Here is a 27655-nt window from a genome sequence, read left to right as displayed (position 1 = left end):
TATATATTTCTCTCACAAAAGCACAGTGCTCTTAGCAAACTCTAAAGTCTAGTCTTTCTTAGTTTTCATTTATTTATTAATGCTCCCTACCAGATACACCCAGGGCAGAGTTAATGCGGGCTTGAGTCTTTCGAGGATGTCATAGGGCGAGAGGCTTGGTACACCCTGTATGAGATTCCAGTCCCTTAACAGACTCCTCTGTCTGCCTTCTTAATAGCCAATTATTTCAAAGCACTTGTAATTCTAAAAGTGTCACCGAGTCTGTTCTTCTGTATCCAGCTGGGTTCAACTGTCCATTGTGAGCGAATAATAATTTGCTCAAGAAATTTCTTCACTACCACTACTGCCAGAGCTGTCCTTAAGATAAAACCAGCAAGTGTAAATGAGTGAATTAGGCAAATGGTCCCGAGATTTGGGGCAGGACACAGTCATGCTGTGTCGCTCTCCTCTGTGAAGTGCATCCCTCTTCACCCCTCGCTGCCCTTTTACTCTGTTTCCTAGAGCTACGCTTCCCCCTTCACCCCCATACTTCCCAAGGAACACGCAAGCACACACACACACACACACGCATGGACACACACGCATGGACACACACTAGGAGACTTGAATTGATTTTTTTTTTTTTTTACTTTTTCCCCATGAACAATTGCTTTAAGGAACTTGTGGCAATTCAGATTTAGGTAGGCCCAAAACATGCATATGTATTAGTTGACTAGTTTAATCTCAAACAAACATATGAAGAGAGCAACCCCCGGCGTGTCTCTTCCCCACACACAACAGCTCTCTCTGTGCTGGTGCTTAAAGCCCAATGATTCCCAGTGCTGTCACTGAGGGCAATGGAATGCTCTGTCACCGAGGGAAACGGAGTACCCTGCCACCGGAGGTAACGGAATGCCTTGTCACCCACGGTAACAGAATGAAGACATAAACCTCTCTGACAGTCCAGACATCGAGGTATGACACATCCTCAGGACATGAGGTACATATGGGGAGCAGGGGAGAAAGAAAGTGACAGAGAGAGATGATGGAGGGAGGTGGTGGGGTTAGATCAGAGCGGGAGTACCAGTTGGCTAATGGGTCAGAAGTAATAGGCCCCACTGACTGTCAAAAGGTCAGAGAAGCTTAGTTTTATAACCTCAACGTGGCTTTAATTTTCTTCTCAGCTTACAGAAGTAACATGATTAATCCACATATATTATATGGTTTAAGTCCTAATATGTCATGTTTTGTAATTTATGAGGAACCCTTATTGCTTCTGTTCTTGCAGTGACCTGAGTTTTATTTAATTTTTTACCAACCTTAAATGTGGACAGCTTTGGACAAAGCAGTTTGCTCCTATAATTTTCCCTGAAAATTCTGCTGCTGTTGACTGAAACAAAAGTCTTCCTTCATGCATACTATGGAGGAGATCTAAGCTGTTAAGATGGGTTCATAAAAATTCCTCAAAATACTATTTTATATTTCCTTTAATTGTGAACCTTTACATTACTAACTTAAGTTAGTAGCTTCTCAAATTTGCCACTATCTCTGCACATATGACACAAAGGTCTCATAAAAAGAAATAAGATGGAGAAGTAGATATAGTCTAGATTGAAAGGAGGTATGCTCTGATAGGGAAGAACATGAAATTACATTTTAAAAAATGTGTAAAAAAAATAAAGTTTTCTTTATTTGTTTATTTGGTAATGTTAACTTTTATTCGATCTCAGTCATAACTACAATCAAAATTGCTGATGTAACTTATTTTCTTCTCAAACAGATGGGAGATCGAGAGGAGAGAAGATGAGCCTGTTCTCAAAGTGCATGCACCGTCATAAATCCAGAGGAACATTTTTATTTTTCTTTCACACTTTGTCACTAATGTAATGTTTGTAGTCACTTGTGTGAGAGTTCGCCACAGATGGCCACCTCAGGACTACGCTTGCTTGTACTTTGTGTGTTTTAGCTATTTGAACTGTACTTTGCTGCTATGCTAAAATCACTTTCACAAGAGATCATCTCCTAGACATTGTTTTTTTCTTTTCTTTTCTAAGTGGGATTTATTGGAAACACAGACAGGAGAAACACACAGGTATCTTCAAGCTCTGCCAGGTTACTGCGCCGTGGCAAACACTACAGATGAGGTGCTTCTTCTCAGCACAAGGATCTCAGACTTCAGTGGCTCTGCCACCCACCGAACGGCTTCACCAAAACAAAACCTGTATATGTGAACACATCCTGGACCACTCACTTCTGATGCCCAGCTTCCAGCGGTTTCGAGCGAACCACACTGCAGAGCTCTCCAAAGACAGAGCATCTGGCGAGTGTTTACATCCCACCACAAGACCGCGCATCAGAAGCTGAAAAACAGCATAACAGAAGTGGAGAAAATAAAAAATAAAAAACACCCAGACTTTCCCATCATTGTTCGTGGGAAGTTTACCAGTGCAAACCTCTCAAATCAACTTCCAAAGAACAGACAGCACATTAAACACACCAGAGATAAAGAAAAAAAATAAAATAAAAAACACACACACACACTGGACCACTGTTACAGACAAGTGTCTGCTTCATCGTTCCAACTTAAAAGCACAAAAAGAAAACCTTTAAGTTTGTGGTTAGGACTGTTAGGATGGACTGATGAGCCAAAGCTGATGCTACAGGCCTGATTCGACTTCACAGATTTCAGTTTTTGAAGCTTCAGTCACTGACCTAAATTAGATCGCTCTAGCTGTGTCATCATGCATCAGTTTTCAGTGAGTCCAGACCAAGGCCTCTCACACAAACACCAACAGTAAACCATAGTAAGCGTCATACCTGAGGAAGCTGCATCTGACCAAAGACGAGGCTTTCAGCAGAGCAGTGGGAGCCAGATCCTTTTTTAAGTAGGCAAGAAATAAACTGACCAAGGAGATCAAAGCAGCTTAAAGAGGAAACGACGAGAAGCTAAGAAAGCAACTTCTCAGCTAACAACTCAGAACTGTAAAGCCTGACTGACATCATTAAAGGGATTTGGATGATCGAGCCGAGCTGTCTAAATCAGTACTCATTGTCACAGCTGTGTGACGAAAATTGCGTCACTTTGTTCTCAGCTACATGTCGTCATCCCCTCCTTGTCACAACTCCCCGATCAAACTTTTCGCCCCCTCCCCTCTCCATATTGTGTTATTGGTATGAATTTCACAGGTGTGTTTTTTTATGCTGAAAATACTGTAGATCGGCTTCCAGGGGCTGATTTTTCAGTCACAGAGCAGAATGGATAGTTTTGAGAAGCAATTGTCCGAGGCCGTGAGGAAGCACATGCTTAAGTATTACACTTCCCCTGCTCGGTTCTGGTCCGATGCAGCAGAAGAATGTCACACCGACGCATTCCACTCTTCTACAGAATACATGGAAAATAATAAAACTTCATAGTCAGTATGCATTCCTAAACAAACTGCACTAAGGTTCACTTGCAGCGGACTGAGACCTATGTTTTCAGGCGGACCAGAGTTTGTTTGTTTAGTCCGTAGTAGATTTCAGTTGAGCTTTTAGACCTGCTAAAACGATGCAAACTATGGGGGGCAAATATTGATTTAGGTGAGATCAAATGCTGTGCAAACTCATAAAAACACTGAAATAGCCCTTTAGTAAAATGCTGATAAAACTAAAGCACTTGCTAACTTTAGCAGCATTACGGACAAACGGTCAGACACATTATTCTCACAGTATTTACAAATTATTTTTCCACCAGGTGCTAAAAATGCTGTCGCACAAACAATCTGGAAGTGGTGAAGGCCTTTTCAGTGTTTTTTAAACCAAGTCTTGTCAGCCTGACAACATCCTTATTAACCAACTGTAAACACAACAAGGCAATTTGAAATTACTTCTTTGCTTTTATATTTCAAAACAAGTCTCAAACATAGTGATTGTTGAGCTTAAAGCCCACATTTTCATACCCAAGGGCTCGTATTTGATACCTTACACTTATGAAGTAATGCTTGCATAGTGCATAGTTAGATGGTAATTTGTAAGACCCATTTCACATTGAAAAAAAATTATTCTGAAGTTTTGTTATCACAAGATCTCAAACCATGTGGTCCCACTCCCCAAAGTTTACCCATTTGTATTATTTAATCTATTTAATTGGGCATAAAACAACTCTGAAAAAGCAGGAGGTGAGCCAGACAGCACATCTCTGAGGATGTAGTGGTCTGTCAAGGTGTCTTGTAAATTGGCTTAAAATCAACAAGATACAATAAATAAACAAATCCCGTCTAAATAAACCATGGCAAAAATTAACTTCTATTATTTATTCCACAATCACCAACCTTTGAACAATTTCAGCATTCTCAAGAAACACACCTGGACACACTTTCAAAGACAGAAAGATGCATCTGCTCCTTGTGACCACTCCCCAGCCTCATGACTATTCACTTATTTAAAATAAGAAATATTTAATTTACACACTTAAAAAATGCAGACAGAAGAAGCAAGTGCAATTCTTTATAGACGGTGGTAAATGATACACATCACTACATCTTCTTTTAAGTTTTTAAGTCAATATCAGATCACCACAAATGAATCTTAATAAATTTGATAATTAAAACCTCATTTATAAACATTTCTTTGCAATGGCATCTACAGTTGCACGTGAACTTATATATGTCCCTAACAGATTTACTAATCTAAACAAATCTTAGGAGTTCATTACCAAACAAGAAAACTTACCAGTGAAAATATCTGGAAAACTGATTAGCAGCAATTTTAATAAAAACTGTCGAGAAGTTTCACTAAAAGCTTCTCTGAAACGAAAGATTCATGTCAACTTTTGACATGGATTTTTTTATTAAAATGTGAAGAAAAATGTATTTTAAAATCTGAGAGCCTTTTTATATTATCATCTGAGAAATATCTGTGTCCTGTTAGAAAGAAATTCTATTAACTTTCTCTCTGTGGATAATTTATCATTTGGTTCTGGTTTTAGCTATGGAGCATGATCCACAATTTGTTTACTGACAGCAAAAATGATTTGGCAACCTTGTGTAATTTAAAGGAACAAACTGATAGTGATATCAGAGACTTTTTTAATTACACTGATAAAGTGCAGGGACTTAATGTGAATCAGTCACATTATTACAGTCAATAACCAATTTAGCTTATAAAGTGAGCATTAGAACTGCTACTGAACCAGCATTGATGCCAAAGCCCCATCAGATAAAACTTCAATATCAGGGGAGGTAATGACCTAAATTCCCACTAAAGTTAATCCATTTTCAAGTGTGTTTTGACTCAGTCGGTAACCCCAATATGAGAGGCTACTGGCTTAATGCAGCATGGAAAAAAAAAAAAGTTAATTTTTATAATAACAATACAGTTACAATAAAACTCTCACTAGCTCATTTTACATTGAGAAGACAGCTGAACAGAGTTAGAAAGCTGTGAATACCCAGTTACAAAAAAATACAAAAATGGACTCAGACAGATGGAGAGAGGAACACAAAGTGACCAAAAGACTCAGCAGTGATCACAGCAAGGTACCTTAATTGAAAACGGTGAAAGGAGAAAATCATTAAACAAGCCCCACTGGTGGCTCCGTTGTTAGATTTCCCTGCTGGTGTCATGCCGATTAAATTGCCCTTTGTTTCCCCAACCACGCTCTAAACTGTCACACAATTTGGTCGACATTGTGACTCCGGAAGAAAAATGCAGCAGGACTATGTTTGTATGTAGCCTATGCAAAAAAAGCATTTCTGCTAGGCAGTTTTTAAAAGTTCTTACAACTGCAAACTGCAATTTGAGGACACTCTGTATTTCTACAGTGACATTATAAAGATGTTATAAGGATTCAGATGGTTTTGTTAGTGTATTTAGAATCAATGGTGAAGGTGGTCATAAACTGTTTTCTGTTCCCAGTGTTCACAAGCGATAACTGAATTCAGCACTTGGTTTGACAGTGAGCGAATGACTGAATGTTTGAAACGTCTCCTGAGAAAGATTTAGCCTAACACTTTTTAAGTGTTTCCTCTTAGCATTCTACTGACTCATTGTGTTGTTGCCTTCGTCACCGTTTCCCTCTCCCTCATCATCAGCATCATAATATTTTCCATCTGCTTTGAGAGATGGAGACAAAACCTGAGCCGGAGCCAGCAGTAACAGCTGCAGTCATCCATTCCCATATATTACAGTAGATCTAACCCCCACATCACCCCTTTATGTCAACTCTATCAGAGAGCAGACCAGACCCCATTACTCTCATTAGCTTTTACAGCATTCTGCTGCTATATCATTTGCATTTTGCAGAGGGAAAAGCGAATAGACAAGCTAATACAGTTTCTGAAACTGAGGCAACAAGCCATTTAGCTTGTCTGGGGGGTATCTCTGTATTGAAACTAATTTGTACTGCGGTGATGGTAGATTATATCACTAGAAACACTTGCTTTGTTTGAAATAAAAATCTATTTTCAGTGGGCTCTTCTGAAAACTGGTGGATCAGATCTGTGTAAAATAAAGTGTGGTGTAATGTTGGGTGTGTTGTCAGTCCCAGCTGCACTGCAGTTTAACTTATTTTAGCTGAATGGTTTCAGATGTACTCTACAACAATGCCTGAAAATGTCAAAGGTCAGTCAGCATATGTCTGCAAAAATCTAAAAACACACACACACACACACACACACATACACAAGTCATTGTGAGTTGATTACTTTAAGGCTCTTGGAATAACTTCCTTCTTGAGATAGTGGTCAGATTTCAAGCTTTGCTCCGTTCAGCCTGAATCCTGTCTGGAAGCTGTTGTTGTGTAGGTGCAGCTTCAGGATGAGCCTAAACTCTCTGCACTCCAAGAATATTAATAATCCACAACCTCTTCAGAGCTGCTGTTCATCTCCATCGCCTCCCCCTCATCATCAGTGAAAGCTATACGAGGACTTCCATCTGACAGCTTGACAGATGCATCCTGGATTTAAGTCTGCAGCAAGAAAATCTAGAAACTTCCTACATACTCTGCACACTCTTTTTTTTTTTTTGCTCATCCAGCAGCTGGCAACAAACTTTGATTTAAGTCATTTATTTCAATCCTTCTTCCTTCTCATAGTCTGTGGATTGGAGACTTTAGAGACAATAAAATTGAAATAAAGGAAATAACCAAATATTTCTAACAGCCAATATGAATGGTTCACCGAAAAGTCATCTGACATTGAGTCAATAGGTATTTGAGACCAGTGTGTGACAGCTATTTTTTGGTTATTATGTTTGCCATTTGCTACTTTTCAATCTTGAATTTGCTTTAATCTTTAGACATTAGAACTAAGGTTCTGTACACACTAATTAGGATATTTAGCAAAACTGTTCTACATACTCCATCCATTGGGAAATTTTTTTTTTTTTTTTACTGATCGAACCAGCGATTTTAAAAAATGTTTTTCAGAAGTCTGATTTTGCACATCTCTGTGCTGTAGACTACTTTTTAGGAGTTCAGTAAAATCCCAGGAATTCAAACTGATTAGGAAATTAATTCCACAAAGATGGTTTCTAATTTACAGAAAACAACCTAACTCTAATAGTCTCATAATGATTTTTTTATTTACACACACAATCCCTCCTAATCCACTGCTGACAGCTTATCTTTTTTCATTTCCCAGTACAACTTTTAGTATGAGGTGATGAAATCTCCCCCTTCAGGCAGACTTTTGCACTACAAGTTCAGACAAAGTTCAGAACCCTCATGCACAGTTCAGGACACAGAGATTCCATATGTTAAGATTATTCTTCACTGTTTTCTGGCGACTGCGGTTTTGAACGTCACATTACCAGACAGTTTAGAGAATTAGAAGCAACAGCAACAAAAATTACAGCAAAAATTAAAGCAATTTTTAATGGGTTGTTCCAAATCCATCAGGTAGATTCTTATGCAACTGACAAAAACATGAAATCCTGTTTAGCTCTTGACATTTTATACATACATGTTTGGAGTTTTCTAGATTTATGCCTTACACACTGACTGGCACTAAATAGTTTACACTGTAAATATTTGCAATGCCATATAAGTAATAGAAAAAGACGTAGTGACCTAGGTAGAAACACATTTCCTAAACAAGAAACAGAATCATTCAGCGGAATGAAGTTGTATTGAAATTTCTTTCAAGTCAACATATCATTTTCTGTTTTGTTTTTTTTTCAGATCTGCATCACGCTTTCAAAAACTATGTTCTCTTTTGTGGGACACGGAGAGCGTGCTCTGCTATTTTGTTATTATGGGACACTTCAAAAACGGGGAGTTGAGTTGTAAGGCACTCTTCAAATAAAATGATTTGTCTCTCTAGCCTTAATGCGTCTGAAACCAGCTGTGCTGGTAGAATGTTCTCAGAACTTCCTCTCTGCAGTTATAACAACTACAACAAATCAAACCAAGCCGCTTAGCTATTTCCCTCCATCACCAAATGCATATCATGACGAGATTAATGATTTTGCTGCAACATTTTCCATAAAAACAAACATGTATAATCAAATGATTTTCCTCATTTCATGTTTTTTTGTCACGTCGTCTTGGATTTTAATCAAACTACTGTGGCTGGAGAGCTAACTCCTTTCCTCTCTTCAATATGTATGGATGCAATGTGTATTTCTTACAACTGCATCCACTAATGTTGGCTTGTCTTTGTTTTTTTTGTTGAGCAACACATTTCGCTCTCTGTTAACTCAAATAGATTTATCGCAGAAAGCGAGTGGTAACTGCCCCAAAGGTCTGGCTTTGCGACAGTAATGAGCAGAGTTTGGGCTACTCGTTAATGTACATGTGAGCCTTTTCTACTAAGCGTTATCTGCACCACCCTCAGACTGCATGTGTGTATGTCTGTGTGTGAACATTGGGGTGTGTTTGCATGCATGCATGCTCTGCAGGCTAAAGTCCCCGAATGGCTCAACAAGCCTAATGCCATTATCAAGATTTACAGCAATGCTCATGTGGGACTTACATCAAAATGGTTGGTGCGAAGCACATAAAGAACCCGTGTCCCAATTAGAGAGCCTGAGAAACGGCAGAATATACACAAACACACACACACACACACACACACAATCCCCCTTCTCATACGATCTCTACGTCTCATATCTTTCTCTCTCAGACACTTCTGCATATTAACAATTTCTTGAACTCTCTCCCTCACCCCACTATCCCCTTTCTCTCTTTCCTACATATTTGCAAACTTACAGAAACGCGCCCAATGCCCCCCAAGGATGGTGCCTCTGGCCTTTACGGTGAGAGGAGGGGGGGGGGAAAAGCTGAAATGGTGAAAATAAAGAAGGAAAGTGAGAACAAGACAGGACATGAGTCAGGGAGACAGAAGAAGCAGAATCCCAAACCCCTTCAAATGAACCAGCTTAAAGCATTGATGCATCTTTAGTTCAAATAATTTAGTTATGTTTTAAAAAGTGTAAAAATCTATAGAGAAAAAAGTTAAGGCTATTTTAAGCATCATTGTATTATTTTCATTAAAAAAAAACCAATAAGCTACATATTTATATTTAAAAGGCACACAATAACTTGAGCGCATTTGCTCAATACTGCAAGTATAAGTGTGTTTTGGTATGCCACATAAACCACTGCCTGCATCTGGCTTAACTGAGCACAAGGATGTTTGCAAGCATACATGTGAATAACGGAAGAGCTTTAATGAAAGAGCAGAAAATGCCAACAGGGCATCTCCCTCTGGGTCTCTCAGAGACCAATTCAGTGGTTGAGGCTAGGATGTGAAGAGCGCTGAAAGATCTGAAGTGCTTTAGAGTTTCTCCTCCTAAAAAAAAAAAAAAATACTGGATGCACTCAGTGTCAAATCAAAACATCTCGATGATTCATGACTGAGTGTCAAAGTGTTCTTTAATTCTCCTTTCACAGGGCCTTGGCATGGAAACAAATGACCAATTTCAATATTAAGCTAAAATGAATTATTCATACATGCGTGTTGGGCTTTAGGCCTGGAAATTTTTCGACAGTGCAACCTTGTGTTGTATCAAAGAAACTTGTGGTGAATGAAAATGCAAAGACCTCAATGAATTATTTTTGAAGCCTGGAGGAAAGCACTTCAAAAGATAATAACAAGACCCAAACATATCCTTCTTTTAGGTTTACTTATGAAGCCTTCAAATCTGTCTGCACTCACCTGCTGCAATTCTTGTGCGTGTTGTCTTTCAATTAAAAGAAAGGCAAATTGATAAGCAAAAAGATAAAAGCTGTCTGCGGTAAGCGAAGTTCACAATGTGCAATGTAATTTTCAGACCAAAAGCAGCACACATTCTGCAAGTGGTGAGGAGTGATCACCGGATTTCATGGAAGAGATTATTATTTTTCTTAAAAAAATAAAAAAGTAGATAATATTGTTGTTTGGCATCCATTTATAGTTGTGCTTTGACATCACTAAGAAGAAACTGATCCCTGCATATAAAACCTGGACAGGGTGTGTCTCTGTCAGAGATTGTCTTTTGAGGCTCAACCTCTGACAGAGACACACCCATGATCTGTTCCCTTCCTATTCTGTTGGATGGAGAAATTACGTTTTAAGATTTATCTTGTTTTAATTAGTTAATTTGTTTTGTAGTTATTTTCCAGTATTCCATTTCATTTTATCATAGTTTGTTCATTAGATTGGTTGGATCTTCCATTTATCATTCAATATCTTTAATGGTATTTTAGTCTCATTGGTGACTTGGGTTAGGGTTATTTTACAGAAAATAAAGTCCCTTCTTAATAGGCTAACACTTAAACAGAAGAATCAATGGAAGAAGCTTCGATAAGAAAATGTTCCGAAAAGTAACAACTCCTTTACTTTGTCGCTAGCAGTAGCAAACAGAGACATTAATCTGGCAACTTTACAAAGTCAAAGTCACACATGTACACACAAGCAGACTCAAATGCATTCCCAAAGCTGAAGACAGCAATCAATTTGGCCAGTCACAGTTCAATAAGCAGTCTAAACAATGTTGCTCCATTATTACTGTCTTGTTTAACCAACAGCAAAAGAACAACACTCAGAATCAATACTGTGTCGCACAAGCAGAGTGTTTGTGTGTGACCTACTCAGTGGAGCAACCCAAAGGAAAAAGTCCTTGATTATTAAATGTCCACTTTAGAAGACCTAAAAGACGTGTATCTGTGTTTGTGAGAGAGATTTACCCAATTCATGCATCAGACTTTGAAAAAATGGTATATTTACCTTGACTGATTTCTGAAGACAAACTGGTTGCAATAGAAAAAATACAAACATAGTCTTGTATGTTTACAGCTTAAAGAATCTTGACTTTTATACTGTCTTTGGACAAAATAGGAGAACCTTAAAAATGTTCTAGTCACATAGTGTCATTTAATAGCCCTATTAATTAGCTTGGTTACCTTCACTTGCTATAAAATGCTGTGTACAACAAACACAATTTAAAATAAATTTGAAGCCTTGAAATTGCCCTCTGCTTCTTAAAGATGCTCCTGCTGTTTCCAATAATCCACCTTCACCACATTATCACAACAATGCTTCTCCATTATCCTGTTTACAACTGTTCTTAGGAGTGTTGCACTGAGAAGTAGATCATAAAATAAACTCAGCAGACTCACAGTTCCACCACGTGCTATCTAATTGCTGCTGCATCTAGTCTGATGCAGCCGAGTCATGGCTCTGTGAGGCCGAAATAGAAATAGAAATAGAAATAGAAATAGAAATAGGTGGCGCTTTGTGAAAGCAAATGCTTAAGAACTTCCAAATAGCTACCACGGCAAATTCAAGGATTCTTCAAACATGCATGACATAATTAAGTTAATGCTCTAGGTATCTCTACCCCTTTGATGAGTGGATAAGTTAACATGACATAAAGCTCAAAAATGCCAATTTTGCAAACCTCTCCCCTTTAACTCTTTAACTATCACCTCTAAAATGTTTACTATGTTAACCCAAATGCTTCCAAAATGACCAACAGTGATAACAGAGCAGAACAGTAAGGCAGCCCCTCTTTCACTTTGCTACAAGTTGTCATTTAACGTGTAGAAATATTCTGGTGGCTTAAGTTAATTTGCAAAAGCAAGTGTTTATTTAAAAGACCTTTTCTGGAAAGCTGACATTTATCTGCACATGTGTTGCATTCTGGTCTGATTTTTTCTTCTTCTCCATTTTAGATGAAGCACTTTGTAAGAAATAGGTAATAATATAGGTATGTTCTTTGACCAGGTGAGTGAATAGCCTACATACCTTTGATGGCACCAGCGCGTCTGAAACTCTGAAGCATTTTGTTATCTTAACTCTGTGCTCTGTAAATAATTCATTAGACATGCCTCCCCCCCTTTAGCTTTGCAGATCCAGAGCAGTGGAACTAAAAGCTTTAGGGACATAAACCAAAGTCTACAACACATCGAAGAAACTATTCAGGGAAGAAGGAAGACTGCCTTTTCCCCCTGAAAGCTGCAAAATAGAGGATTTAGTAGTGGCATAATGTGCTCTTGAATTGTTGTGGAAAGGGAGTTTTAATAGAGACCGTTGAGACAGTTCTCCTGTATTTATTTCTTACTAGCAATAAGGGGACACAGCAAACAGCCATTTTCAGGGAGCGTTGAGTGCTCAGAAGCATCACACGTACTTTTATGCATTTTCTAATCACACAACAGTCACACAACTTATCTTTTCTAACACACATCATTATGGAACATTCTAAAGCCTATGCCCTGTCACACAACTTGATTGTCACTCTAAACCAGTCCTATCTGATTTCCCTCACAAACCAGTTGAGAAACGTCTTCTTACAGAGCAGAGGAGATTGAATACTTTCCTCCATCTCATATGACATTTCAATAGCACTCAGTTATTTTCCATCAGGCAACTTATTACAGTTAACAGTATACTGTATGCACACCAGACGCTAAGTGTGGTCAAAATGCATAACTTTGCAGTCTGGTGTATTTAGGATGCAGTTAAATGGGGCCTGTTCAGCAGGTGTAGACTGTGGGGCATGGTTCACAGCTGAACTAAAACAGTGAAACATGCAGTGAAACATAGTACAATGTCAGAAACAAAAAAAAAATAGCAACACATCCACTCAGAACTAAAAGTTCAGAGTTTATTTTCACACCAATAACAAACTTTCAAGTGTTGTAAGTTGACCTGAGGCCAAAACGGCAACCCTGCTCTTATTTTCCGACAAGACCTCGGCACTGAGCATAGATAAACCAAAACCCTGGAGGGCTCAAGAGGAAGAGGCAACACAAATAACCACAGCAACAATACAAGGATTTGCGAGAGCTGGAGGGAGCCGTGGGCATTGTCTGGCTTTAGTTAGCTACTTTCTGCTTCTTTTGAAACTGTTCCTTGGGTGTGGATGACATTTCTTAGAACAGAGATGGGGGAATATGTTTCAAAAATTTCAGCAAAGTTTTCCGTCTTCTTTCTTTTTGTTCAAAGTTAAATCTCCCCTATCCCCTAGGAAGGAAGTGCTGATGGAAAAAAAAATGGAAGACTGTATCCGAAGCAGAGAAAAAAGAGAGGAGGAACGAAAGAGAAAGGGAGCTGTAGTCAAAGAAAAACAGAGATGGACACAGAGAATTGAGAAAGCACGGGTGGCTCAAAAGCGCTTACATGCTCTTTGATGTGGTAAAATAACCCTACTATGACACTATGATGTAAGTCATGTGCTTATTCATCTGCTCTCACAAAAGTAATCCCATACACTTGATGTCAGTGCAAAAAATGCTAAATATATGACTTACAGATGGACACATGCCACAGATTTCAATACAGCATAAAACAAAAACTGGGGCCCATTGCTGATATTTTATGCCGGGATGTTCAGGTTTTATGTTGTGCCATTCATGTAAAGTTTCTGTTGACCTCATGCTGCAGAGTTTTTCAAAATCTGACATCTAAATGATGTCATTAGCTAGTTTTATTTTTTGACTTTGTACTACTTCTCACATTTAGTACATGGGCTTTTATTTAGTATCTTTATTATGTTGCAGAAGATTTAAGGTAGAAATATTACAATGGTTTATCAAAAATGATTCAAAATGTAATTTCATCAAAACTAGTTTTTAGAATCATATATTTCCTTAAAAAGGTATTAAACAATATGTTACAGTCTATTTCAGTTTTGCACCTTATGTAGGTCAACATTTTGAAATCTAATCTATTATTTTTGCACCTTATAATTATATACTGCTGTAATGCATAAAAATAGAAAACATTTTAACTAATTTCAATAGTAAACTGAACTTTACTGAATTGTTTAACTAATATCAGTTTGAAATGTATGTAATTGACTTTCAATTTGTTTGTACGATTCCTTTCTTGTTGTGAAATGACAACCCGTGAAAGGTTTCAGGCATATGAATGTTTCAAAATCAGATTTTCTGAACATGTAAACCCATTTTTAAACTAAACTTTACATAGGAGACACCACATGAGTAGGACCATCTATGTTCCTTTTTAATACTTTTTTGGCAACCATGGCAGCCAAATTACAAAGGTTGAGAGACAGAGAATAACGGGATTCATAAAAATCCAGCCAAAAAAACAACTAGTCTATTTGGAAACACAGCGTTTATTCACATTTATACTAACTACCAAACAGCCCAAGTCATCCCACTGTAGCCTTGTGAGTGTGTTGGCTCCTTTTCCTGAAAACCCCCCTGTATGCTTGTATTGACCAGGACCAGGACAGAGACACGTATTCCTTAGTGTGCTGTGTGTATGTGCATTTGTGTGATTTCCCAGTATTGGCTCACTAACTCAGCCACATGTCATTAAACACTGAGCCAGTTTGTTTTCCAAAAAAAAAAAAAAAAAATGTTACTGCACCACCACAACAGCTGTGCTTTGAGAAGAGGATGATGAAGAAGAAGATGATGATGTCAGCTGAATGAAATAAGGAAAAAAGCTGATACATATGTGGTGGAGGTTAAACGCTCTTCCAGAACCCAACTGGGCTGGAGCGCAAGGCTTGATATAAACCAGAAGGACGCCAATGTTTTCTTTTGGTGCACATCATTAAAGGCATGACTCTATGCTTGTACTAAAAGTTACTTACATGGCGGGTAGTTTCTGATATTTTCATGAAATCAGTTCTAATATCTGTGTTTTTACTGCAACCTCACGGTGAAATAAAGCTAAAAAATATTTAAAGGAAGCTGTAATAATCTAAGCACAGAAAAGAAGCAGAATCCAACTTCATTTGACTAACAATGGCATTAAGAATCAAATTGTTATTATACTGAAACAGGCATTTCTCAAATAAAATTGATAGAAATTCAACATATTTTATGTGAGTGTTATAGCAACTACCAAGGCTCTTTGTCACAATATATTTTTGACACAAAAATACTGAAAACAGTCACAAACATTTTACTGAAACTGGTCACATGAAAACAGTCACAGGTTGAATTTATGCCTGAATCGACTTTTAGCCATACCGGGTTTGCTCACATTTTGTCCTCTTTTTAGCTGCAAAGAGTGTAAGGACTTTTGATTTGATAAATTGTTTTGCAGAGACATGAAAATGTAAGACTTGGCATACCAAGACTTATCAGCTACACTGCCGTTATCAAGTACTGCAATAAGAATATCACATTTTTAGTATCCTATTATCAAAGTGCTCAAAAGTTTCAAAGCATGCAATGCAATAGATTGAGCTCACAAAACAAGACAATGCAAAATATAGGTTATTTTTATTTGTATATGTAAATCAATACTCAATCTAGGTGACATAACCGTTTAATTTATGTTGACGTTGACTTAAGTTAGCAGCTATTGGTTAGCCAGTTGTGGCATTGTCAGATTGGTAAAAAAAAAAATGTTGTATTCTGTATATTTATCACTTTCTATTTTTTCTCAATAGTGCACAAAATGTTGCCACACAATTTAAAAGTTGTGTGGGATTCTTCAAAAAACGCTTACATAACCAACTATACTATACCTATACCAGCTGGATAAAAAGCCTTTTAGCCTCTGTCAACACAAGTCAATTTAAAAACTAAAATAAAGAATCATATTCATCATATTATTGTCACTGTAAAAAAAAAAAAGAAAGCACAACATTTAAAGCAACAAAGATACAAGATGAACAGAAACCAGTGAGGGTTGCAACACTTGAAGACAATGGATTCTTCCTGCTCACAAAAATAAAAAATATATATTAAAATCATAAATATCAGAAAGGTTTCACAAAGTGACACAGGATGCCACCTTGAGGGGGTTTCACTTTACTTTGAGGAGGACATTTAGAGTTCCATTTTATAATAGCGAGGTCCTGAGCCACAATATTTTACTACATTCCTTGACAAAGCCTTTATTTCAAATGGGAATCCCAGGAGGCTGCGCAGGATAAACTCAGCTCAGAAGGAGAAAGTGGAAACTTCTCATTTATACAATAGTTTAGTTATCACAAGTTTTGGTAACTGCGAGGTTAGCGTAGGCATTTGGCCTGTAAAAAGCGAAAAGATGAACAGAAAGAATCGGTGGGATTTCAAACAAGTTCACAGTGTTTTTTTTATGTGAAGTGGAATCCTGGAAACATCACAGTAAACACTTAATTGCTATGTCAGGGTTAGAAAAATTGCGTGGAACAGCAACATAAACAAAATAATCTTAGCCTATAAATGAGAAATAATTTAATATATTAGGATGCATGCAGTGAAACAGAAATGGAAAATGACATCAGGGGAGCCTCATAATACAAAGATACTGCAACGTGGATATAAAATGTTACCATCTAAACTCTAGCAGCAACCTCTTAGATGATACCCCAGCATGTGGCAAATTACTGTCATTATATCAGTAAATATGCTCATTAAAGCTTTTCTTGCTGTACTTACAAACATGCTGTTTATACAAACATCAATAATGATTATTATTTTTTTTTGTTTTAAATCCTGTTAAACTGTGTATGTCGCCACAGGCTTCACAGCCCTGTTTTAAGGATAGCAGGGAAAATGTTTCAAACTAATCATTTAAAACTTTGAATGTTTACATCATTAGCGTAGGTGCAGCATGTACAAGGCATAAAGATACTGATGCTACTCTCAAGTATTTGTCTTACCAGAAAATTGATAGGATATTTTCTAAAGAATTTAATCTAAACTATGCAAGAATGGTTTATAATGTTGGGAGGCAACAGCTGGAAAACTAACCTGCTTGTTTAAATCAACATTGTGCGAAGCTTCACGCCTCCAGTAATAAAGGAAATATGAGAATATGGCATGTCATTGCATCATATATTCTTGTGCGCTGCAATGCCTGACAGACTTAAATAAAGCAGTCAAATACCCACTAAAGGATTCTATATTCACACTAGATGTCAGAACATGACATAAAATTTTGATATCCGTGAAAATATTACTAAGTTCTATGTGAAAACATGTTATAAAAACAATTGTTTGTTTACCACAAAACAGGACCATTAATCTTACTTAACAAGAAAAACCAGTCAAGATCAGTGCATGTTTTGCATGATATGGCACTAAGCTTGCTACCTGACTGAGGAAAACCAAATTATTGAATGCCATGTATTTATAAAACTAGCAATAGTACTGCTCCAGAGTCAGCATAAAAACTGACTCAATGGGGAAAAAAATGATGGTTGAAATTCACTAATTCAACAGAAAATCAGAACAATAAATCACCTGTTTAATTTTATTCCCTTTTCATCTAGTCTCCAATAATGGATGAGTTTCATCAACCCAGAATCAAACAGTAAGGGGCAGTCGACTTTAGAGACGTTAAGTACAGCTTAACTAATCATAACTCATAAATAGGCCAAACAAGAGAAATGGATGCAAATATTATAGTTTCTATAAAAGTGTACTGTAAATTCCAGCAAAGTCCATATCCAGGCTTTTTTTCCTTTAACAGATTACTTCCGTCCCTCAAAGGACTGAGATTAATTACTACCCAGACAGTCTTTTCTGCTCACAGAGCTCCCATATCCAAGTCACTATATCTTTCTACTTCCATGTGTTTAACGCTGCTCCACCTCGTTCCTCTGATCCCGCTGCCTTCTTTTGCTCCTCTATGTTCAGCATTTTACAGGAAAACAAAAGATTTCACAAAACCATGATTTTAACAGTGGAAAGTCATTATGCTCTTTCCTTTGTCTCCAATCTCCACCTTTGGCACCGTCCTACCTGTATTCCTTCGGGGGATGGAAAAAATGCTGCGTGCACAGATAATTCTGGAAACTAACAATGTGACATTTCATACGCACACACACATTCATACGCAGCCATGCTCCAAAAGTATGAAACATGCCTTTTCAGCAAAGTGCTGCCCATATTTATGAGCCACTTAGAATGCTGTGTTGAAATGAATCAAAGTAAACTGCTTACATGTAATCTTGTCACCTACAGAGTAAAATATTCCAGGTTTATATACACCATCGCAAGTAGACTACCCCGTATCTTTCTGTTTCCTTATACTTCTGTTCAATTTCTACACAATAAAATATACACAATAAAATCTTCAGATTAGTAATTTTTCTGGCTGCACAGTGGAACAGTTGGTAGAACTGTTGCCTCAAAGCAAGAAGGTCACAGGTTCAAATCCAGGACCTTCTTTCCCAAATTGGGAAACATCCGAAGCTTGCTGGGGGGGTCACAGTGCATGTTCTCACTGTGAACGGTTCTTTCCAGGTGCTCCAGCTTCCTCCAAATACAGTCAGGTTAGCTAGTCTCTCTAAAAGCAAAAGTGTGTATTGTACAACACACACTAAATCCCCCTTTTCATGCCATCCTACAGAATTACAATGTACTCTTTCAGGAGCAAGCATACCTCATCTGTGTATGCGTGCATGCCCGTGTGCAAACCCAGATGTAAGCTGAGAAGGTAAAAAGTTACAGTGGTGATTACAGTAATTATGGTTTCAAGTTTTTGCATATTCCCTCAGATGGATCATTGGATTACCAGTCAGTTTTGGCAAGGACTGAGCGGGTCAAGAGAAGAAGGGGGAAACAACGTTACTGTTGGGATCTACAGAGAGAGTGGTGAGGGTGTTGGAGGGCAGCTGAAGCTTGGATGAGGTGGAAAAAGGAAGAATTAGATCTGAAAGACGCTAGGTGAATAAAAGGAAACAAGAGAGCGAGAAGGGGAGAGAATGAAGTGGAGAAAAATATGAGGAAGAGAAAGACTAATCTTTCAGGCTGCTTCCAAACACTACTCAGCTTGCTTGCACCCTCCTTTTCTACTCCCTCCACTTCCTCTCACCATTACCAACCCACAGTTCAATGGGCTTTTACAGTGAAGCATTGTTTAATATCAAAAAGACACTGAATTTCAAATTCTCTTTTCTGTCTCATAAAAAGAAGAGGAGAAAAGCATCTTCTCTTATTTTGTCTAATTCACAGTCTTGTACTGCTGTCTTTTTCAGACTTGGCCCTCATTTTCCCCCCTCTTTTATTCTTCCTCTCCCATGCTGTGAAAACAGTACAATATACATAACATGCTTCTGGTGGAAACAAAACTACCTGGGCCCCAGCCCTGTGGACCTCCTGTCGCGACATATTGTCTTTCTCAATGGTAACTTAATCACATATTCATGGCAACACAAATAAGGCTCTTTTGCCCCAAACACGCAAAAAGACCATTATGCCAACACAACCAAGGCCCATCTGCTGGTCGTGTCTGTCTCCTAAGGGAAAGCTTCTTCCAAACTTACAGTGTGCAGTATTTATATCTGTGTGTGCTTCCTCAATGACATGAGTAGATGAACTAAAATTTTTATTGTTTTGTCTTTTTGTCTTCTTTTGATTGGCTGGTCAGCTTTGGTTGATGAGGTAAAGAGGGAAGTGCAATCTCTGAAACCAGCCCCACAACTGAACCCTAAAAAGCTTTCATCTGTGTAAGAAGTCAGACCCCAGCGAGCCAAATAGGGCAGATTATCCTGTTGGATTGCAACAGCAATAAATGAATACAACATGTGTTGGATCAAAAAAGGTACTTTCCTTTTTCAGTCCAGAATGAATTCTAAGTTTTTGTTTTGTTTTGTTTGCCCTTCTGCAGCTTTTTTCCCCTTCTCTTTCCTTTTCACTTCCCTTTAAGTCATAAAACTACAATTTAGACCATAAAATAGTTTGCCCCTTGACATGTAAAAAATGAAACAAATGCTTGACAACATTTCACTTTTCAATCAGCTATGTTTCAAAGAGAAATGTCTCCAATTACAAACGCAAGTTAACAAGTACTGTGTACTAGTTCTCTGTCTTCTTCATTGATGTTACTTCTTATAAGTTTAAGTTAGGTTTGTTTTTTTTTTGTTTTTTTTACTTGTTAATTAGTAATAGGAAGGTATTGCTTTATTAATGTTAGAATTATATTTTTCAATGCAATTTTTAGTAAACTGAAAAAAGCTCTCCTACTCTTCCTTATAAAGTGTAAAGTTTTGCTCAAGGTTTTGGTCAAGAATTACCCTTTAGCTGAAACTAATTTTATTGATAAGCTACGAGACTTAATTTTGACCAGTGAGATTGATTAGTTTTTAACCTAAGTCATTTAGAGAACCTGACAGATGCCACAGATCAATTAAGTGATGTTTAGGTTACTGCTAAGATTTACAGGAGAAAAAAAAATGGGGAGCCACACCAGGCACAATCTTTAGCTTGAATCCAAACAAAAAGTGTCAGAGGCAGACACAGGAGAGGCAATACAGGATTAAACTGAGAGAGAAGCACAAGTTGCTGTTTTCACACAGGAAGGAAAAAAATGCCTTTTCTGATCACATGACTCCCATAAGTGCAGCTCGCTGCCTGTTTTTGAAGCAAATAAACCAAGTTGAGCTATTTACTGCAGGTTTTACAAGATCAAATAAAAAGAATATATAGACCATGAAAACCCTAAGCAGCCGGCAGTGAACAGAGGCAAGGTCTCACAGCAAAGATACAGGGTGAGATGTCAATGGAGAGCAGCTGGCACGAAATGCAGTTCGTTTTCTCTACCTGTCCCCAATTCGTCTTTCCTTTTCTCTCAGCTTAGTCTGTCTGCATTCAACTTGTGTTTGTGCGAGCAAGTTCTCTCCTGGCTGACTGATGAGTTTCAATGACCAAACGCATGCACACAAAAACAAAATGTCAGTTCAGCCAGTTCAGACATACAACAATATGTCCACTGTTCTGGTCACACTCTGAGTAAATTTGCATAGAAAAGGTTGTGTGAAACAACAACAGAGGGGGGAAATCTTTTTTTTTTTTAAATGAGCTGAAGGTTATAGAAAGCAAGAAGAATGTCAGAGAAAGCAGATGGGAAAGGCGAAAGCAGGCCAGAGAATATGAGGAAACGGAGCCAGGCAGAGAAATGGGGACAAGTGACACGAGTGGGGTAGTAAGCTCATGGACACCAGTTAGAAAATCTGCAGCCTGGCACTCAGTGACGGTAATTCACCAAGCCCAACTGATTTCTTTAGGGATTTGAGATGCAGTTTTTTATTTCAGTTTGTTAAAAGTGTGACATCAGGAGAACTTGGTAATAATTTTGTACATGTCAGTACATTAAAACTATAACGTAACATTTTGGACAAAAAGTCTGTCATTTTACAACAGTACCAGACCACAGAACATACTTTACCTGGTTAAGTCACAAAATAAATGTTTTGTAAAGATTAGAAAAACCTAAATATGCTAATATTTTTATCACTACAGGACCACAAGGAACAAGTGGGAATTATATAGTAGGCCATCGATTGGAAGTAAGTGGCATTTTCTCACTGCCACCATCCCACATGCACAGAGATGCACAACGCTAAACTGCAACAAAAAGCCTTGAAATGAGAGCACCGAATGAGGCCTTCTATTACACGGGCCATGAAAAATTCATAATTCCAGATCTTTACATGAAACTCTAGAAGGGATTATGCCCAACAGCAAGAGAAGCATGGAATCAGTTTTAGGGCATTTATCTCTTTCTTTTTTCCCCCTATTTTTCTTTTCTCATCTCTAAAAAATCAAGTGCACTTAGACAAACCCACACAGGGATGCATTCTTATGTTCGATCCTGGGTTTACCCCCAGAGGAGAATGAGACATATGGTGGAGTGCAAGAAAAGAGCCTCCATTTATCAATGTAATATTTTGAAAAGTATCTTTTTAAACCTGGTGTTTGATCTTCTCAAGAAAAAAAAAAGACTTTTGTAGCACAAAACAGAATATCAAGTTGTGACTGCACCGATTGCAGTTTTCTTGCTAAACACGAATCTTTAAAAAGCCTGATGTGGAGAATCCAGTTCGAAGAGTCAATAAACATAGCAACAAAGTGGCTGAGTGGCAACAGTTGGGTGAACATTGATAACTTAGTTAACCTAGTGGTCAGATTTGTCAGACAACTCACTCTCACAGCACAGCAAAAGAGGACAGTAACCATGCTTCAATCAATGTTTTTTTTGTGTTTATTTTGAGGTATCACATTAGCAAAGGTTGATGGAAATGCAAATTTCAAAATAACTTCCTCAATTTCATGGAAATGTATTTAAGCTCGCTTAATGAGATTCTTGGCTTTCCCAAAAAAAGTTTATGTGCTAGAGGAGAGATGGAAACACATTTGCAGAACAAGTTCTAACATTTAACTCACATGACTGATCAGCTGTATCCCCTGTCGGTGTGATAGAGAATTGCACTTCTTTCTCTACATCTCCTGACAGCATTTAGGACGGCATGTAAGATCGCAAATACTAGTTGACATGACAAAACAATTACAAGTTGCCCTATAATAACACATTCCTGAAAACCTCTCTCCATTTTTTGGCGATGTGTGGTCAACATTAGTTTTCAACCTCTACTTCCTTTTCCATATGTTTATACTACTATACTTTGAGAGTAAAACATAAACAGATACCCGTGAAGGGACGAGCAAGGCCATCGGACTTGAATCACGAAGAGAGGTCATTAAATCTCAAACAGCCAACAGGACTAAAAGAATACAGATATAGAATTGAAAAGGCAAATACAACAAATGTCCTGCTACTAGTCACATAAAAAGTGAAAGTCAATAAAATGCATGGATGAATTAACCAGAAGTATATATATACTTTTTAAAGGAGAGGAAGGGCAAGGAAGATCTGCAATCACTAGGCTGATGCTCGCAGCAGGAGGGTCCACTGAAAAAAAAAAAATAAAAGAGAGTCTGAGACACAGTCAAAGACTTCCTTTGACACACTCTTGTGAACGCCTGTCCATGCACACACCATAGATGCAGAGCACGCTCACATACCACCCAGAGAATCTGGACAAAATGCAGCATTGTTTCACTGCAGAAATATCTTGCTGTGCATGAGAGAATGTGTGTGTGTGTGTGTGTGTGTGCGTGTGTGTGTGTGTGTGTGTGTGTGTGTGTGTGTGTGCGCGTGTGTGCGTGTGTGTGTGTGCATGTTGTGCATTGGAGGCAGTCAGCTTGTCAAGTCCTAGTGGAGTGATCAAAGCCCGTACGAGCCACCCAGAGAGATCTCTCTTCCTCACTCATTCAGTTCTCCCTCCTTCTGATACAGGCCCGCCATCAAATTTACTACATAAGACCAGCTCAACCAACTGCACTTTGCCAGTTGGGGCAGCACGACCAATCAAAGTGTCCTATTTAGTTCCAATAATTCCCAGCTGTCCCCCCCAACAAGCGCTGAACCCTGCATGGATAAACTACACCATGGGACAGGATAAGAGCATAATGGGAGACAGCATGGTAGCCCTGGCAGCATCGTCATGCCGCATGTGTGCGCATACATACAAACCAATGCCATAACACCCTGCAAGCTCTGCTGGAGCGCAGCGATAGTGCCAAGTTCGTAGACATGCACACATAAAAACACACCCGCAAGTACACACTCCACAGGAGTTCTCTAAGACAGTCCCCAAACTGCCAAGTTCAAAAACAAACACCAGCCTCAAACACTTTCAGCATCATCACACTTGTTTTGAGCTCAACGAACTATGACGTTTCCTAATAAAATCCAGTTTATTTAGTTTCATTTTAAAGACATTGCTTTTTGGCTAAAGAAATGTGTCAAAATTGTATTAATCAGTCTGTTCCAGCTTCACCCCTGAATAATTATTTCTTTAAATAAACATAAACAAAAGAAAAGGTTACCTTTCATCTGAATAAAATAGTGCTTGAAAACAATGGGTCAGAAAAGTCAAATTCGTAAAATATATATTTATCTGGTGCCATATTAAAACATATAAATGCTGGCTGGCCATAAACAGCCACAAAAAGATGACCAGAACCCTACAGATGTTAAGAACACGTTACTGAACTGCAAAGTTATGATTCTTCCGCTACACAATATATCAAGCAGCAACTGAAAATGTTAGCTTATGCTGTAGTACTAATGCAGGGTGTATTAATGCATAGCAAAGTGTATTTGGTGCTTGAACTATTAAAATAGGTGGAAGTGTTTTTAGAGAGGATGTGAAGTTTTCGTAGATTTTAGCTTCTTGTGGCAGGCCGTGGTCCGTATCCCTCTTGGACACCAGTGATCCTATAAAGTGGTTCAAAAGAGATGTGGTCTAAAAAACTAAGTATAGCAAGTACCTAAGCTGATTTTCTTCCACATCTCAGTTTACACTGAACTGACCGCTATGTAGTCCAAGAGGAAAATAAACATCTCTTATGAAAAAAAAATGGGGTTTCTACAAAAAAAAGAAGCCCAAAGCACAACATGTTACAGTCTGGATCTTAATAGGACATATAAAACCTCAACACACCAAAGGGTTTCCCAATTATCCCATATGAAATTAACTGTACAATGCGGCTACTCAACATTTCAGTGATTATATTAAACATGAGGGACTTTTAAGTGTGAGTACAGCGACACCCATTCACCCTACATCAAATGCAAAGACGCTCAACTAATGGCTTTATAATTGCTCAACTGCTTGAGGGAGGGGCTTAGTTAGAAAGCAGTGGCATGCCCAGAGTGGATCTAAACTAACACTCCTCCCCCCATTGTGTGTTTAAAGGAGAGCACGATTCAGGAACATATCCATAGTACAATTCAGTCATTGCATTCCTTAAGGCCTGAAATGAAAAAAATTCTATCTGATGAAGGTGCACTGATTATGTATTTATATAAAAAAAAATAAAATACAAAAAATAAAAAAACATCTAAGAAGGCTGATTGAGGCTCCCACTGCTTCATCACTGGGCTTTAATCTAAATCAGTGCTAGAATCATTTTCACAAAGGCTATCATTCTAATGATAAGTTACTACCATGGAAAAGATTTTAGCTATTAAACCTGCCTGAGCACATATTTCAAAAATGAGCAGAAACTGGAGGCAGAAGCAGGACATAAGATACTCATTGACGCATGAGGAGAAATAATTTGGCAAGAGCAAATATTTGTTTCCCATTCAACATTTGCAGTCTATAGCTACACCGGCCCGAAAGCAGTTTCACAATGAGGCACCAAGAAAAAAAAAAAAGCCATCTACACAAAACAACCCTCCTCCCAAGAGTTAGGTTGTGTTTGTGAGTAGAACAACTAACGAGTGCTCACAAAGAAAAGAACTTCAGAGACACAGGGCGAGTTGCTTGAAACATACACAAAAACGTAACTGGCAAGCCAGACAGAGAATGGGGAGACAAAAAAAAAAAGCCTTTATAGATGAAGGTAGAATGAGAGAAATGCTGCTCAGCCCAGAAGTAGTTCCAACTTATCAGCTTTAAACTGCACACTGGTGTCAGAATCGCATATATTCCACCTGCTCAAAATGTGACTCTTATTTGCAATCTATTGATCTGGCTGCAAACCATTGAAGAATTGCTCTAATGAATACTGGAGTTAGTTGCTGAAATGTTGCTCCCTCGGGCAACGGGAGAAAGGTAGCTGCAACATCATGTCCAATTACTTCCCAAATGCAGCACAAAAGCCCTTGGCCAATTTGTAATGTCAATACCAATTTATAGACTGCGTCCTGTAGCATGGACAGGGCAAATTACTGTGTATTTTTCTTTTAACAGCTATTCAAGTGGAATATTATAGTCATATCAAAGCAGAGGATCAGGTCAGGGGTGGAAAAGGCCAACATTTTACAAGGCAAATGTGGAGAATAAAGCAGCTTGTTTTTTTTTGTTTTTTGTTTTTTTTTTGTTGTTTTTTAAGTATAAGTAAAAATACTATTCCCAACTTTCACCAAATAAGAAATGGAATACCTAAATAGGAGAAAGTTTAGACGCGTTTCTACGATCAACCTAGATCCCCACTATCAGCAGCGGTGCGGGGTGAAATATCACTTCAATATCACGTTTATGCTTCACTTGGGGGAGTATATAGTGGACACAGTAATATACCAAAAGCAAATCATTTCCCCATCCGGACATTGTACCATCACATACACTAAGCCCTTTTTTTGGAGCATATCATCATGTAAGCTGCTCTGATCTTGGAGCCTCAGGGTTTGATCTTTCAGCGGTAAGCTATTCGGCGGAGTTGCTGTGAGATCTGTAATTGCCTAGAAGCTTTCTGACGGGTGTCCTGTAGCTTATAGCCCACTTCGGATCAGTTTTCCAATCGGGGCAGCGGAGCGTCGCCTGTATATTTTTGCAAAGTGCTCCTAAATTACATCAGTGGCCTGAGCGTGAAACGGAACGCTGCCTTTCAGAGTTTGTGTCTGAGCTGCAAACTCTGAGTGGATTTGCCTGTTTGTTACTGAAAACAACCGTACTGAGTAAGAGGGGAAATGATAATCATCCATAGAAGCATTTCCAAGGATTCGTCATGTACTTCCGATCTTTTTTACAAAAAACTGCGGAATAGAGGAAATCATTCTAACAAGTTGCATTAGATGAAAATATGCGTAAATGCCCGTGCAGTCTGATGCTGACCGACTCATCAGCATCAACTCGGATTAAATAAAACTATCAGAACTATCAGATGGGTTCAGTTACTTCTGGCATGCGGCAACGAGTGAGAGTGTTCATCACTTTTTAAACGTGGGAAGGTGTAATTATAAAAGGCGCTCTCCTTGCCTTACCTTGAGCGACTCCTGCGTGTGCGAGCGCCAAAAGAACCAGGATCCCCGGCGTGGCGAACATTCTCACCAGACAAGAACCCCCCGGCGCAACTCCACTCCTCAGTCCACTTTTGCCCATTACAGAGTAGACACGGCGTAACACGCACAAACACACGCAACTCCTCCGTCCACGATGGTGTTGGTGGGTGGGGGGGGGAAATAAGAACCCCCCTCCGCTACTCCAGCACAGGATCTGCAGATGAAGTCCAAAGCCAGTGGTGTGGCTGTAAAGCCTCTCTAGTTCCAGTGTTTGTGAGAAAGCTGCAGCCGGCTGAAGCTGTGGTAGAGGTGGTGGAAATGACTGCTCGGTCCCGCCACTTGTGTCAGCGGCGCTGCTGCCTCGCCACTGCTCTCCGGTCTGCTCTCCTCTCCGTGCGCTCTCTCCGCTCCGCCACAGTCTCCGTTTACGCAGAGAGAGAGAAATGCCACCGCCCTCTGGCTACCACTGTGAGCCTCTCACTTCCTACGTCTCCGCTTCAGGGTGCCGCTCTCTTTACCCTCGGACATACTTAAGTGAGAAACAAAACTCGAACATATAATACGTTGTTTTGTTTTTTTTTTTTTTGTTTGTTTGTTTTTTTGTTTTGTTTATTCAAGCACATGTCGTGTTTGTGATAATCACTCAGGGCGTCAATGATATGGAAAGCTTCCGTCGCGCTAATAAAGCAAGCGATTTAACTTTTAATAATCTCCGACAC

At 38.7% G+C, this 27655-nt stretch overlaps 1 protein-coding gene across 3 annotated transcripts in view; it reads right to left on the bottom strand.

Moving 5' to 3' along the window:
* Positions 1-27349, bottom strand: part of LOC103135365 (netrin receptor UNC5C-like) — a 186542-nt gene extending 159193 nt beyond the window's left edge. The window contains exon 1 of one of the 3 annotated variants that reach the window (XM_007548028.2): positions 26919-27349. In XM_007548028.2, coding sequence (XP_007548090.1) covers positions 26919-27036 — 118 coding nt within the window. In that variant the 5' untranslated portion in view covers positions 27037-27349. The remainder of the gene's footprint in view (positions 1-26918) is intronic. The other 2 variants (XM_007548025.2, XM_007548026.2) reach the window with 2 other exon arrangements.
* Between the last annotated feature and the right edge of the window lie 306 nt (positions 27350-27655).

This window comes from Poecilia formosa, unplaced genomic scaffold, assembly GCF_000485575.1.
Source record: "Poecilia formosa unplaced genomic scaffold, Poecilia_formosa-5.1.2 Scaffold25, whole genome shotgun sequence".
Lineage (NCBI taxonomy): Eukaryota > Metazoa > Chordata > Actinopteri > Cyprinodontiformes > Poeciliidae > Poecilia > Poecilia formosa.
The sequence above is the reverse complement of the archived record's forward strand: the minus strand, read 5'-3'. Positions and strand labels throughout refer to the sequence as shown.